The sequence below is a fragment of the Typopeltis vanoorti genome, chromosome 2 (genome assembly GCF_054136105.1).
Source record: "Typopeltis vanoorti isolate ZY-2024b chromosome 2, IOZ_Tvanoo_1.0, whole genome shotgun sequence".
Lineage (NCBI taxonomy): Eukaryota > Metazoa > Arthropoda > Arachnida > Uropygi > Thelyphonidae > Typopeltis > Typopeltis vanoorti.
Window position 1 is genome coordinate 26,269,975 of NC_143550.1, and position 15,824 is coordinate 26,285,798.

Here is a 15,824-nt window from a genome sequence, read left to right on the forward strand (position 1 = left end):
TTTTTTATTATTAATTTTGAAATGTAAGTATATTCTTTTAAAGTTCATGATAGTTATGGAATTGCCCAGTTCCATGAAAATTCATAGAAAACAGTTAAAAAGACAGCTTACTGTATGGCAATTTATTGAATAACAATTCATTGAAAAAGCAATTCGTCAGACAATTTATTGGACCACAATTTAATGATTAGCCTACATTAAAAAGGCATTTCATTGAATAAACAATTAAGTTTCAATTCATATAACAAGCAATTAGTTGAAAAATAATTCACTGATAATTTTTAGATGAATTCCTTCCATAATTCATTTAAAGAGTAATTTTCTTCTGAAATATTGTTCAGTAAAAGTGTTTGGTAACAATATCTAATCTTACCCAAGATGCAGACAACAGAGGTATCATCAACACATAATAATTATTTTCTTGTATTTTAGAACCCAAATATTTGGTTTTGCTAAGGCATTCAGCTAATTCCACCTATTTTTCAGATATTCGGCTTTGGCTGAAGCAGAAACTAATCGGGAAAAGTCTCCCATTATCTTGAGACCATTTAAATAGAAGAATTTTCAAGGTTAATGAGTAAACTTATTCTGCAGTACAATTTCTCAGAAAATTTCTCTCAGTTCTAGCTACCAGCTTATTTCTTGAGTTTTTTTTTCAGAAGTCGGAAATATTTATGAAAAAATCAGGCATATAGTAGTCCAAAAAATGCTGAAAATTTCATTTTCCTAATTAATTTATTACAAATTCATTTTGATCATGACAATTTAAAATAAGTTTAAGTTCCATTAATATTTCTATGTGAAATAAGTGCAATATTTTATTCTGATTTTTATGATGCATTGCCATAAATAAAGGCAGAATACTGTATTTTTTAAATACGGTATTCTCTATGAAATTAAATAAAATTTATTATATCAAAATGAAGGATATATATCTATCTATATTTTATAGCTAAATGCAGACAGAAAGTGAAGTTTTGAAAATTTTCAAGCTTATGAGAACAAGAGCAGAATTGGAGTTGCCTTGGTTGCACTATTTAAACAACATAAACTCTGCCCACAACTGGTATATTCACCTTTTATTAATGCATTGACTAAATTTGACCAAATTGACCAAATTAAAAAAAAAAAAAATTACAAACAGAAGTGAAGACAATAGCTCATTCGATACTGTTACTAACTGATGTCAGAAAGTTAAATTCATAAGTTGCATTAATAAATATTAAACTATGACATGAAGAACCTTCAAGTCTTCTTCAACAGAAGGTGAGTTCACCAGTCTAACCAAAGAACCCAGGTCTTTGGTTGGAAAGACCTGGGTTCTTTCCAACTGAATAGATGAGATTTGAACCTGGGTTCAAATCCCATCTGTGATGTGAAGAACCTTTATCATTCCTCTTCAACTAAAGATGAGTTAGCCATTCTCGTATAGGGAGGGCAATTTACCCCCTCCTGGAAACTCGGGTTTTTCATCTTGCAAACCAGTCCCATGAAATGAACATGCATATCTACAGACATAAAACACTTACCAGACAAGAAAGACAATAGGAAACCATTTTGTTTTATAATTATTTCATAGTAAAGTGGCATTTCTTTTGACATACTATTAGGCTGGGGAGAGAGGAGAAGGAGGGGCAGTGGAATAATAATGATTATTAGTAGTCAGTTTTTTATGTGATGTTTCTTATTTGCATGTGATGAAGCATCCAGACCAATACACTGTTACTAGTGAACAACCATCCAGATTTATTATTATTAATGTATTACACTCCAGTTTGCAAAATGCTGATGTTCTGATGTGAAGGGTAAAAAGATAAAATTGGCATCTATTCTGATGATAATCTCTCATGAATTTCATGAACATGTTTTGGGAACACGTTTTGGGAACAAAACAAAAAAAAGTTATATTTTTTGCAATAAATTCTTTTCTATATTAGTTTTCTATGGTAAAATAAGCTGTTTTTAAAGTTTGTACTTTATATGTGCATATTGTTGCTTTTATTGTTTATAGTGTTTTTGTTTTCATTTTTAAATGACTGTTTATTCATCCTTTCTTTTATCATGCTTATAATTTATTTGTTGTAACTCATGTGAAAGAAATCAATCAGTAAACAAAACTATACTTGTACCTCAAGGAATTATTCTGCAAACCATCGGGTTAATTTGCACGACAACTGAAAAACAAACAAAAGTATCATTCTGTAAATTACTGGATTCATTGATTCCAGATTATGTAAAACAATATAGAAAACAATACACATTCTGAAAGGAATATTTCCAAAAAAACTTTCCTCATACATCCACATAAAATATACAAGGGGAATAACATGACAAGCTTCAATAGCATTACAAGTTAATCCAATAAAAACTGCGGTTATTTTTGATAATTTCACTTCACATATATTATTCATTTGATGATTTGTAGTTTCAATGAATTGCCTTTTTTGATAAATTGTGTTTTAATTAATGACTTGTTTATTGATGAATTGTTTTTTCAAGGAACTGCCTTTGTCATTCGATAAATTGTCTTGAAATATATTGTTTTAGGTGAATTTTCTAAATACCAAATTGCTATGTGTAGAAACAAGTTTCTGCTCACTGATGTTGAAACCATTTTAATTAGTAAACAACAGTTTACCAATTAAAAATGGTTGCTGCATGCTACAAATTAATATTAAAGGTAGTGGTGACAGTTTATCTTCTGTAGATGGCAACATATGAGAAATTCTGTTGATATGAAAATATGTGAGATTAAGAAGTATCACCTTAATCCCACATTTTTCTATCAACAAAATTCTCATCTGTTATCATTTACAAAAGACAAACTGTTGCCTTTGTCTTTAGCTGGCATTTACGAGATCCCCTGTGAATGTAATTTGTTATACTTTAGGCAGACAGTTCTCTGGAAAAAGAATTAATGAATATCAGTATTACATTGAATACGTGAAACCTCAAAAGTCTCGCACAGCTTGGTATTGATACTAAATACTAGTATTCTGTGGATGAAGCTTGTTTTATCCATTGAAGCAGGTTTTAAATATGTGTGCCTTTTCAAGTTGTGCAGCCCTTTTTCATCAGCCTAACCTGAATCGGAAAGATTGTCTCTCTCTCTTTCCTTCTCATTCTGTGTAAACCTCAAAAACAACTTTAATATTATTTATTAATTTTAATTTGTAGCATGTGGCAACCATTTTTAATTGTTTCTATATGCTAATGTAGTGTTATATTCAGTACAGAATATCTGTACTTTTAGTACAGTTTATTACTGTGCTTATGTAATTTTGTTGTTTTATAATTATGTCACAGATACCTTTAAAGATTAATATGCTTCAGTGCATTTCTTTTTGTATATCTTTTGGGGCTTTGTTTGAGACTTCAGTTATAGTGATGCTTTTTTATATATATTTATAGTGAGAATTGACTGTATATTACTCTTTCAAAAAAATTTTTTTTTTAAAAGAAATATCTGTAATTTGTACCTTAATTTAGGAAAATACTCAAATGACAAGACCATTATTGAGTTTACATAACAGTCATCATGCTGAAGACCAAGGATTTAAAGCCCGACTTTTACTTGTATCAGCACCTTTAATTCATAAACTTGGGCCATTACTAGTAAGTAATAAATGGCATTAAATGTGTTAGTTTTTCTTTAAAATTAAAAAAATGAGCAAGTAACAAGCCAAAAATGATAAGAAGCCTATTTTTCATAATTAAAAACAGGTCTACTGCTTCCTAATCTTTAGGTCTAATTACTTGTCATATTAATAACATTAATCTACTATAAATATCCTTTCCTTTAATGTTACATGGTGATCAGCATTCATTTTGGTAAATTACGGAGACTACAATCATGTTAGGAATAATTACTTTAATTTCCCAACATTTCAACCTTCTTATTAGGGTCATCACTGCAGTATACAGATGTATAGACAAAGACAAGCTATATTACATTTCAAACAGTATGCCAAAGTGACCATGATTTGACCAACAGTTTTTCTACTGGCCTGATCTCTAGTGAGGAAAAAAAGCCACTACATCAAAGCTATTATCCTATTTATAACATCATCAGAGAACAAATTCATATTAATACTTTTAGTGTAGCAAAATTGGTAGCGTGATCTTTATTTTAACATAAGTGTTTGTTATATTAAAGCTAAGATCCTAGATTACTATCGTCCTAATTATAATTAACTCTTAGACTAAAAGGTTATATGGATAGAATATGTGCCATCCATATTCTTGGGATTTTTAGACCACCATTATTGGTAAGATTAGGATAGTTGGTAAGAATTTCACAGGCCTGTTCTTTACAGTTGCCTTCTGAAAAGGCACCTAAAGAACAGGTGCCTTTCCAATCAATTCTATGTAAAATATTCAGGGCATGATCAGAAATGCCAGATTTACCATAGTTATTAAATTTAATGTGCCAATTATGTTCCTTTTTTCAGATAGGAATTGTGCATCCTCTTTCACCTATATAGGACAAATTACAAGTGCAGTGAATATGGTATACTTCAGGGTAGGCCAGTGGCAGAATTGGATCCTTGGATGAGGAATAAGTTCTTGCATTTTGAAGGAGGTTTAAAGGTGGCATTGAGGTTGTATTTATGAAGTATTCTGTTTATTTTATCTGATATTTGCTCCAGTGAGAAAGCACTTAAGCAAATTAAGTTATCAGCAATACCTTCTTGAAAAAAGGATACAGCAAAAAATACTATCAACAAAAATAAACTAGATTATAATAAAACTGTAGCCATTCCATACATCAAGGGGATATCAGATGAAACTCTAACGAAGGATTTTGCAGGATTTAAAGATATCACTGGATATATGCATCTCATTCATGTTATTTGTCATGTTGTAATATAAATACCATTTATTTATATTACAGTTAAATTTAATAGTATTACTATTAATTTAATAGTAATACTATTAAAATTGCATACTACTAAAACATGACTTGCTTAAATAAACCCAATATGCTGACCATCATAGAGAATGGTGCTTTCAACTGAGTTCTGGATCCTATTGCTCAGTAACCTCTCTAACACATTAATTACAACTTCAGACACAGAGACTGGACATATATTTCAAAAGTTTAGTGTTATCACTTTTGTGAAGTGGAACAGTTTTGTCCTTCTTCCACTTCTTTGGGACCTGCCATTGCTAAACAAGTGTGAATGCTGCCATTCCCTTAATGTCACTGGCACATTCCCTTAACTCCACAGAGATATGTTATCAAGTTTTACTGTCTTATTAACACCAGGTTTACTTAAATGCCAATCTATACTTCTTCTTGCTCGTCACGATGCCATACTTGAGGATGAAATTAATTGTTCATTAAATATCTCAGTTATATCCTCCACAATATTTACTGTTCTACCATTTTTACTAACTGATATCATCCTCTCATAATTATTCTTTTTTCTATGGACAAACTGAAAGAACTCTGAGACTTTTCTTTGCCTGATAAGTACTTCTTATACCGTATTTTTGCTATCTTGCCAAGTTACCTTTCTAGTTGCTTGTCTGGTTGGCTGAGTGGTTAGTGTATCTGCTCTCCAGCCAAGAGGCTGCAGGTTTGAATTCTGCCAAGTGCATGGATGTTTTTGATTGTCCTACTAACTGTTTACCATATATACTGCTGTAAACCTGTGTCATGGCGCAGCATCACCTTTGATATCTTTGCACCCTAAAAATCAAATCCCAATCCCATTTCTAGTCTTTTTGTCTTTCTTGTGGAGCATATTATTACTATTCATCTCATGCTGTCTCCATTGCACGCTTTCTTCCAGATTGCATGCTTCATCTCTTCATTCATTTTATACTTGGCATACTTAATTTCTTCAATTAAAATGCATGGGGGAATTTCCAGTTCCCAATTCCTTGCTATAGCAGTAAGCTATCTACTGAGCTTTCCATGATCACTACCTTGTGGTCCACATAATTCCTATAAACCTTTCCTCACAGAAGTTTTCATATAATTGGCCACCAGCCTGGTTATCAACTCACGATCACTTTCACCAAGTTGGATGTTATTCAGCACTTCATTTTTATATTAATATCCTTCGATGAGATGAATTAAGCAAATCCAAGACTTCATATTCTCACAAGACCTCCATTACATATTGCCTGAGGTAGCTGTTCTTCAAAAATTCAAGAAATTTATTCTCCTGTTTCTAGGTGTCATCTCTTTATTGTCATAATTAACATCATCTGTTAATGATCACCCTATTCTTATTTGCTAGGCCAGTTTGCCTATACACTCTTATCACCACCTTCCACATTCCTAGGCCTACAGCAGCATCTAACTAAATATTTCATCCTGTGCACTTGATTTTCACACTATACTGCCTCAGAACCACTACCAATATTATTTCCCCCTTACATCTCCACCTTGTGTAGGCATAACTCCTCTGGTATATTATCGTGGCTCCTCTTCCCTTTCTATCTTTCTAAAAAAACATATCCCTCCATCTTTACTTCAATCAGGATCTCATCATTATTCAACTATTTTTCACTTATCTATTTAATATTTTGGGCAAATGAAATCAAAGCAACATTATCCTCCTTATTTCTGATAGTCATAAACACAGTACTTATTTTCTGGTCTTTAACCAGTTTTACCCGTGTCACCATCCAGCTGTGAATTCTCTCGCATCTCCTCAGACTCATCTATTCAATATCCTCCATGTGAAACATGGAGGGTATTGAGTAGAGTATTGGCTGTTTGTGGTGGAAAGGTTCTCCTGCTGGGCCTTTTCATTTTTCCTTTTTTTTCTTCTATGCTTTTCTTCCCATATTCTTTATTCTGCTTCTTCTGAGTATTTTTCACTCTCTTATCTACCAGATCACTGATCACTGGGATTTGCCTTGCTGCTGTACTCATTATACAGTGCAGCCCCACAACATGCAGAAACTGGGGATGCTACTAGTCTGGAACTACTTTACCCTTGCTTTAACAAAATGAACAGTTCTGGATGGTCCAGCTGGGATCAGTTGGTTAGCAGACTTGCCTGCATAGGTCATTGGTGTTCCACTCCTTAGTGCAGCTATTGCTTGTCAGACAGTGGGCAGTAACCCCTAATAACAAAGCTTTCAACTTTTCTAGTGGAGTAATATTGGAGTGGGATCTCATTGATGTTCCTAATGAGGTGATTTGCTCCAAATTGAAGGAATAAGAGGAATCCTCATCTGCATCGATAGCCACCTGGTTCTGATTAGTAATATCATTCTTTCATTCAACACACACTAAAACTCCATCATGAAAGCAATGCATCTCAACTGCTCTTAGGTTCTATATTCCAAACCCTGCATGCTGCAGAGAGCATGAGAGCATATAAAGGCCATTTGCAAAATGCTGGAATGCTAATTATGAGGGAGAACACCCTTCCTATTAGCAAGCTTGCCAGAGGTGGAAGGACAAAAGGGAATTTCAGAAAATCAAAACTATGGATAATAATCTTAGGATGTTAAGAGGAAGTATACTACCATAGCAACAAATCTTAGTGGTAAACACTTATTATGCTGAGAAGACAACTGTAGTGAAAGTGTCAAGGGGACCTTAATGTACATGAATGTCTTACTTTTTCACAATTACATCATCCCTGAATGGTATTGGAAACTTGCAGCTTCCAAAGAGTAGAATTCTTTATTTTATTTTTATTTTGTTTCATTTTGTTACAAAGTAAATTATATTTGACAAGAAATTATGTTCTTATTTAATTCTTTTCCAAGTGTAAGCAGAAGAAGCTTGTACATGAAGTGTCTTCATCACCAGGCTACATGTATATACAGGCTGTTTACTTGGCATTAATTTCCTTAGGATCCCATAATGTAAATCACTTTTTTAGATGTGTATATTGCTATGTATTATGGAAAGGGTTGCTATCCAGACTAGTTTTGTCCTTTATTGAGGTCTCAGATGGAGCCTCCATACCTCAGTTTGTTTTGACAGAGTCCTTTGGTTGGAAAGACTTCAGATTCTGTCTATGACTTGAGGAAACTTCATCAAGGCTTTTCAGTCAAAGATGAGTTAGCTGCTCTCGTATGCAGGTGGAGAGTTTTTCCTCCATAAAACTTGGGGGGTTTCCATCAAAATAGGCAAACCCATCCCGTGAACACACATATTTACAAGCATAGGATACTAACTGTAAGTAGGAAGAGATTAGATCTTCATCATCTTATCTTTCTACTGCACATTATGGATTTCAGGTGTGGAGATCCATAATAGCAAACATTATTGATGAAGATGACACTTGACAGGACATCAATGGGTCCAGACCAAGGAAGATACCAAAGTTGAATTAGAAGTTATATTTCTAATATATATAAGTAGTAAAAGGGTGTGTCACCTTATTATTAAAATGCTCTAGAGCAGATAGTGGGTTGTAGAAAGTTTTATTTACTTGGTCACAGGTGGAAAAAACTTTCACTTCATATCCAAGCAGAAGTAAATTTACTTGATGAAATTATGTTCTTGTTTAATCCTTTATCCAAGTGTAAATAAATGAAGTTTGCTTGCACTTGTTCTGGTTTTGATAGTGTTGGATTCTGAATGAAGAGAAATTAAAATTATTAATACTCCCTTCAGAATCCAACAAAATCCACCATATCAAAGGCTACATTTCTAGATGTTATTTAATGTAAATCTCTTGTTATAAACTATTATTCATATAATTACCTTTGAATTTTTTTATTTAATTTTTTAATCTAGGATATGTATTAATAATGGAAAGGACTGTATAAAAATGACGTTCGGATTATTTTATTTATTCCTATATTAATAGTAAAAGAATTTGCGTTCATCATATTTAATTGTATATTATTTGAATTGAAAAATATCTTTATTTTATTTCTGTATGTAAAGGTAAAATGTTATGTGATGCTTATGCTTATGTACTGCTCTAAATTGTTGTCATGGGGACGGAGTTAAAAGTAGAAAGCGCGAGCGTGGTAGTGCATGAGTTATGGACGTGAGATAGAATTGATATGAGCTAGACGGGGAGAACAAGTTTTGTCAGAAAAAAGGAGTGAGCGTATATAAACGGAAAGTGAGAGAAAACAAGAGTCGTTGTCACAGTCAGCACTAGAACTGGGGAACTAGGGACTGAGTACAGTTGGTGAACTCAGCACAGTAATGGCACTCAGAACAGTACAATAGAGATGAGGAAATAATTTATTAGCAGCACAGAGTTAAGTAAGAGGCTGAAGTAATAGGAATTCAGTGCTGTAACTAGATTACAAAGGATCGGGACAACTCAGAATATTGATATGGAATTCTGAAGTTAATGTTGAATTCCAGAGCTTTCAAGGAAGATTAGTGGAAAGCTGATTCTATTGCAAAGTAGTATATGAGGAATAAGTGAATTTTCTAGTGCAAGTGTGTCTGCATTTGTGATGTGCTGAGATTAAAGATTAAGTTAATTTAAAGAAGATTACTTTTGAAATGTGTAGCTCCGGTGTGATAGTTAACTAAGGTTTTAAGTGTGCCCCATTGAATAATATGTGCAAGGATTAATTCTGGTAGAACAGTTGTACTTTATAGCATTTTACAGTGAAGTATTAAGAATTAACTCCTCCTGTTAAATCCTAACATTAACTGTGGTGCTTATGCTGAAATTAACCGAAGCTAGAAGATTAATAGTCTTCCCCCACATTAAAGTGATAACTACCTCTTGACTGAACTATGTGATTTCTGACTAAGGGATTGATAGAGAATATAATTTTTAAAATATTTGCTGTGAATTTCAGTGATATTAAACTTTAGAACTATCTTTGTTTATTAGAGAGAAAATAGATTTTAAAGACTCAATGTTTGATACCAACAGTTGAGTGAATGTTATGAGTTGTTGAACAGAGTTAATTTTGCATTATCTTATATCCAAAGTATGCTTATGTTTATATTGTATAACCCTGCATTAAATGTTGTGTTTTATTGATTTCAATTTGTTGTTAGCCTGATTCTTTTTCACTGCACCGTTCATAAAATTATTGGACCTAGCGGGAACCTTAAATGTTGATGTCAAATTCGGCCTATATATAAAAATTAGACTGCTAAAGTTAATTAATATTTGATTCCACTTTGCATAGACTAATCTGAATATAGGGTGGTGCAGTATAATAGAAATTTCCCTATATTTGGATTAGTAATCAACATACAATTAATTAACCTTAATAAGAACAATGTTAAAACAAGATGGCAGATCAAAAGACTGGATGTACTATTACTATGGATGTATTACTATGGAAGGAAGATCCAACAATAGTAAACCTTTTCATAGTGCATAGCTAAATAAATGTCTGAAAGAAAGAGTTTTGCATTATGGGATACTAAGGCAATTGATGTGAAGTCAACAGCATCTACATACAAGCATGAAGATACTTCACTTGCATTGTTTAGATAAAGAATTAAACAGGAATATAATTTCTTGTCAAGTACCTAGTCTAGCGATAAATACTGTCAGAACTTGAACAGTACATAAATGTTTAATATATCAAATAAATTAAAGATGTCAAGAAATTATATTCTTGGTTTAATTCTTTATCCAAGTGTAAGCAAACAAAGTTTGCATGTGTAGTAACTTCACAATTGAACAACTTGTATATAGAGGATAATGACTTTACATCACTTGCCTAAGCATCCCATAATGCAAAGCACATATTCTTATAGTGGTATCATGGTCTAATGGGCCCCTACCCAAGCCAGTTTCAACTTTTATTGGTCTCATTCAGCAGGAGCCAGACCCAGAATTGATACCAAAGTTGAAGTAATGCAGAAGTCATATTTTTATATACAAATAGCCAAAAGGTGTCACACCATATTACTAAATACTCTGGAATAGAGATAGGTGTTGAAAGTTTTTTCACTTGGTTATGTTATGAATTAAAAATGCCAAGAAAATATATACTTGGTTTGTGTAATACCAAGTGTAAGCAAAGTTTGCCCATGAAATAACTTCACGAGTGGGCAACTCCCCGGGTCACTACCCTTCTCATAATGAATAGCATTATACATGTCCATAAGAATATGTGCTTTGCATTATTGGAAATTAAGGCAAGTGATGTGAGGCATCAGCCTCTATATACAAGTTGCCTAGTCGTGAAGTTATTTCATGTGCAAACTTTGTTTGCTTACACTTAGATAAATGGTTAAACCAAGAATATAATTTCTTAGCATCTTTAATTTATTTTTAATCTATGAGTAAATCATTTGCAGCTTTACCAAAGCATCGTATTCTGAATTTCTGAGTTTCTTGCCCTAAAATGTAAAGCAGAAAAACAAGGTTCTATTCTCTTCAAATGGTATAGAAGATTATAACTGGCCCATTCACAAAACAATAACTGAAAACTGCATTGCTTAAACATCACCCAACTGCTGTTGTACCAAATGACATCGATTTTGAGAAGATTTAGCATCCTTCATCCTCCTCCATGGGTCAACTGCCCTACCTATTGAATAGAATTTTCTGTGCAAATGTGTTTCTTGAAACCTGGCAAAAGGCAATTATTATTGCCTTTTGCTAGGCAGTAATTCTAAGCCTGGTAAGGATCACAAAATTCCAATAAATGATCATCCAATTGCTCTGACCAGCAATTCGATGACCAGTAGCATGGGATCCTGAAAAAGTTGGTTAAATTAATCTATTATGGTTTCTAAGGAAAAACAATATTTTTTTGCTTCCACAAGTGCCATACTACAATAATCATGGAAGCATTCATTAGAGATGCCTTCTTAAAACGTGCACTTAGTATAAATTTTTTTTTGAGACAAAATATTGTAAAAAACACACCTTGGAAAATTGGAATACTGAACAACCTAAATTACTTGTCTCACAGGGATCCTCCCTTTCTTTATCAGTAATGTCACACTTTTTACAATCAAGGTTAACTCTAACTGAACAACCTCTTTCAATGGTAAGTAATGCTCTCTATGTGGAATCACTTTACCATCATCTGTCATTCATGAGGGTGAGTGATATAAGGCAACTGGCAAGCTTTTGACTATCTTTCAAAATGGGTACTTGTAAATGCATTGAGGTTTTCACCATAGACGACAACTTGTGTGCAATTTTGCTGCAGATGGTCTTGACCCTGATCCAGAACTAAGACTAGTACAAATTTTAATCCCAGTTGCAACAGAAGCCAAGTTCTTCAGGCTTGTATTTGACAAAAAGAAAAAAAAAAAAATCCTTCTACTTCATATATGCTAGTTGTGAGATGAGAGAGATAAACATCCTTTAACCAGCTTGGTTGGTTGAATGGTTAGTCTATCTGTTCTCCAGTCTAAAGGCTGCGGGTTTGAATCCTGCAATTGGATGTTTGTGATTTTCTGTGAAAATACTAGTGGTGGTAATGGGCAGTTGATGTAGATGAATGATGATGGTAGTCACGGTTCGTTGTATAGTTGATGGATTTGAGTGTTGGAGACAGAGTTGTAGAGTTGGTGCTCTTCCACGATGAATCTTTGGACTCCTTGGAGGTGTCATGTAATAATAATAAAAAACTAACTTCCACCTCTTGGACTACCAAAAGATGTTCTTAGCTGCACTTACATTGTGCACTTATCAGATCAAACTTGATTATGGGTCCCAAGTATATATGCCTGTCAGAGACATTATATTATGATGATTGGATCCTATCCACCATCAACAGCTGTCTTTATATGCAGCTAAAACAAAATCCCTGCCAGACCATCCCACTTGGCCAATTATTTTTTGTCCATGATAGGAAAATTTGAACAATGCTCACCAAACTGCCATATGTCCCTATGGTTTGCAAATGAAAGCCTTACTAGAAGCTCTAGATATCAGGCTAGACAACACATCATGGATGCCAGCCACTAATATACTACTACCACAGCATTCCTGTGTACCACTGTGCTGCTGTCTATCAGCAGCTCTTTCAAGCTCAGAATGCTATAATTTCATGCTTATTCAACAAAGAGGGATAAAAATCAGAATCCCTATTGGAGTCTGCTGCTGTCTTTCCAGACAGGATATTATCTTGTTGCAAGTTTTTCCAATTGGTTATACTATAAATTAAAGATACCAAGAAATTATATACTTGGTTTAATCCTTTATCCAAGTGTAAGCAAACAAAGTTTGCACCTGAAATATAATCAGGACTAGGACAACTCATATATAGAAGCTGATAACTTCACATCACTTGCCTTAGTATCCCATGGCATCTTATTCTTGGGGACGATAAACTCGACTTTCTGAGTGATAAAATCCCCTACCTCCATATGACACCAGCTAACTCACCTTTAGTGATGTTAGATCACCAAAGGGCTTCATCTATACCGACTGAGCTACGGAGGCTCTTCACTACTGGAAATATCTTAAGAAAAAATGCCTTAGACAACAGAAATATAAGATCTGATAATGTTAGAGTCTTGACAGATAACAGATTGATTTGAAGGAAAATTGTTGATAGGAAATTAGTAATGATGTAAGCTCTTCATGTAGTACTATCATAATATCCTGTACTCCCATTGAGGGTACATGTCAGGAATTTGATGTATCCTATAGACCTCCACATTGCAAGATCTCGTTTAATAAGACTTCCACATCTTTAAGAAACATAGAGAACCAACTGGGATTTTGCACTTAATGTCCAATTTTCACCTTCGTGTGTGTGTCCCTGAGTACTGAAGAAATAAGGATAGACTGGCAATTTGGGAACCAAATTGGAAAATCCTGTTGGTTTTAACCAAAAATACATATGATGGTACAGCATGAGATTTCATGCTGGTTGGGGAGTCACCCAATTAAACAAGATCCTGCTGTTTTCTTCAGGGAACCAGGGTGAACAGTGTGAAAAGTTAGCTACTGGAACAAATTCTGACTCAAATCTAGAGGAAGATGAATAAACTCAATGTCAGAAGAACTGAAGATAGAAACCATCAATGTAAGATGTATTAATAGAAAGGAAATCCAATTGCAGAAGAACTGGAGTACCACCTGTGTAATTGACATTACTAAGACTAAGAAGTCAAAAACAGGGAGATCTTACTAAATAAGTATATGACATTATATTCACACACTAATGATCAAGGAAAGGATTATCAATAGCATTCAACACCAAACATGAAGATAAAATTCTTGATTGGAAGGCAGAGTCAAGTAATTATTTGGGCAAACTTCAAAATGGGGAAATGGACAATGAAAGTTATTTGAGCCTGTTGTCCCAGAGAAGATTCTCCTAAGAAAAAAAAAAATTGGAGGAATTTTTTAAGTCATTAGAGCAGGCAGCTGACATAAAGAAATTGGATAAAGAACTGGTTGTTGAAGATATAAACACTACAGTAAGAAATGAATCCCACCACATATAGGATTATTTTGGGAACATTTGAGAAAAAAACTGAGAAAAGCTTCATTAACTGTGTCATTGTTAATAGTGATATCTTCATGATGGTTAAGAATACAAGATGGTATTGAGACTTTGAAATTATAAGTGACTATAACTTAGTGCTAAGTAGGATAAAAATGAATATCACATCGAAATGAACACTATTGAAGAAAGTTTTAAAAATAATTAAAGTGGAGCAGCTTTTACAAGTAAACTGTAGACTCAACTATGGAAACATTATTGAAGGTAAAATTAAACACTTTAATAACAAGAACCAGTCTCAGTGGAAAACTCTGAATAAACATTGATTGATTCAGCTAGGGAGGTATGTGGCAAAGTTGTCTGCAAGAACAGAAAAATAAGAACACCGTGGTGGACACAAGATGTTAAAGAAGCAATCCTGGACAAAATATAGCATACTGAAAGTTCCTTTCAAATAAGTCAGCAGCCCAAAAAGAATACACAATAAAATGTAAGAGAGAGCATATCTGTGTGTAAAAGTAACTAAACAAAAGACATGGAAAGACTTCAGTAAGGAAATAATAAATAAATATCAGGAAGGAGGCAAAATGTACTGGAGGCTATTGGAAAAGTTCAGAATAGAGAAAAGAGTACTATAAAAGCAATCAGATGATAAAGGTGACATGAAAACTGAAGATAATGATATGTCTGGCATAATTACTTTGAAAGACTGTGAAAAGAAACAAGCAGTGACAGAACAATAGCAGAACATTTTCAATAAACAGGAGTACATAAAAACACTTGAGGGTACAAAAAACCACCAATAACTTAAAATGTGAAAAGACAGCTGAATCAGATGATATTCCACTATAAATGCTTAAATATGGAGGTATAAAAGTTTTGCAGTGGCTACACTGCGTAATTCAGAGGGCATGGTCAGAAGGTTGAATTCCAGATGATTGGAGTAGAGTACTCAGTCGATTGATTTTACCCTTCAGTTGTGTCAGACTCTTGGTAATTTTGTAGGCAAGTATTCTTGCCCCAAAAAGTGTTTCTGGTGAGATTTTTACAGAGTAGTTATGGTAGTTTACTATTGCTTTCCCCGATTCCCTCCCCATTTTATCCAGGGTTGGGAACGGCATATAGCTGACAAGTCAGGCTTATGGATAGGTCTTAAGTATTCCTGACTGTAAATCTGTATGTGTTCACAGGGCTGATTGACCTATTCTGGGGGATGAAAAATCAGAATTTCAGGATGAAAAAACTCTGTACTTCCATATGAGACTGGTTAACTCACTTTTCATCGAAAGAGACCAGATAAAAATTCTTCACATCATGGATGGGAATTGAAACCAGAAGTTTCAGGGTGAAAAAACTCTAATTCCATATGAGACTAGTTAACTCACTTTTCGTTGAAAGAGACCAGATAAAGATTCTTCACGTCACTGATGGGAATTGAAACCAGGCCTTTCCAACCAAAGGACTTGGTCTATACCAGCTGAGCTACG

At 33.8% G+C, this 15,824-nt stretch overlaps 1 protein-coding gene across 3 annotated transcripts in view; it reads left to right on the forward strand.

Annotated features, from left to right (window-relative positions):
• LOC150108890 (E3 ubiquitin-protein ligase RNF123-like) overlaps positions 1-15,824 on the forward strand; it is a 660,886-nt gene that overhangs the window by 218,065 nt on the left and 426,997 nt on the right. For all 3 annotated transcript variants that reach the window (XM_090410696.1, XM_090410708.1, XM_090410702.1), the window contains one exon: positions 3,490-3,615. In XM_090410696.1, the coding sequence (XP_090266822.1) occupies positions 3,490-3,615 (126 nt within the window). The remainder of the gene's footprint in view (positions 1-3,489; positions 3,616-15,824) is intronic.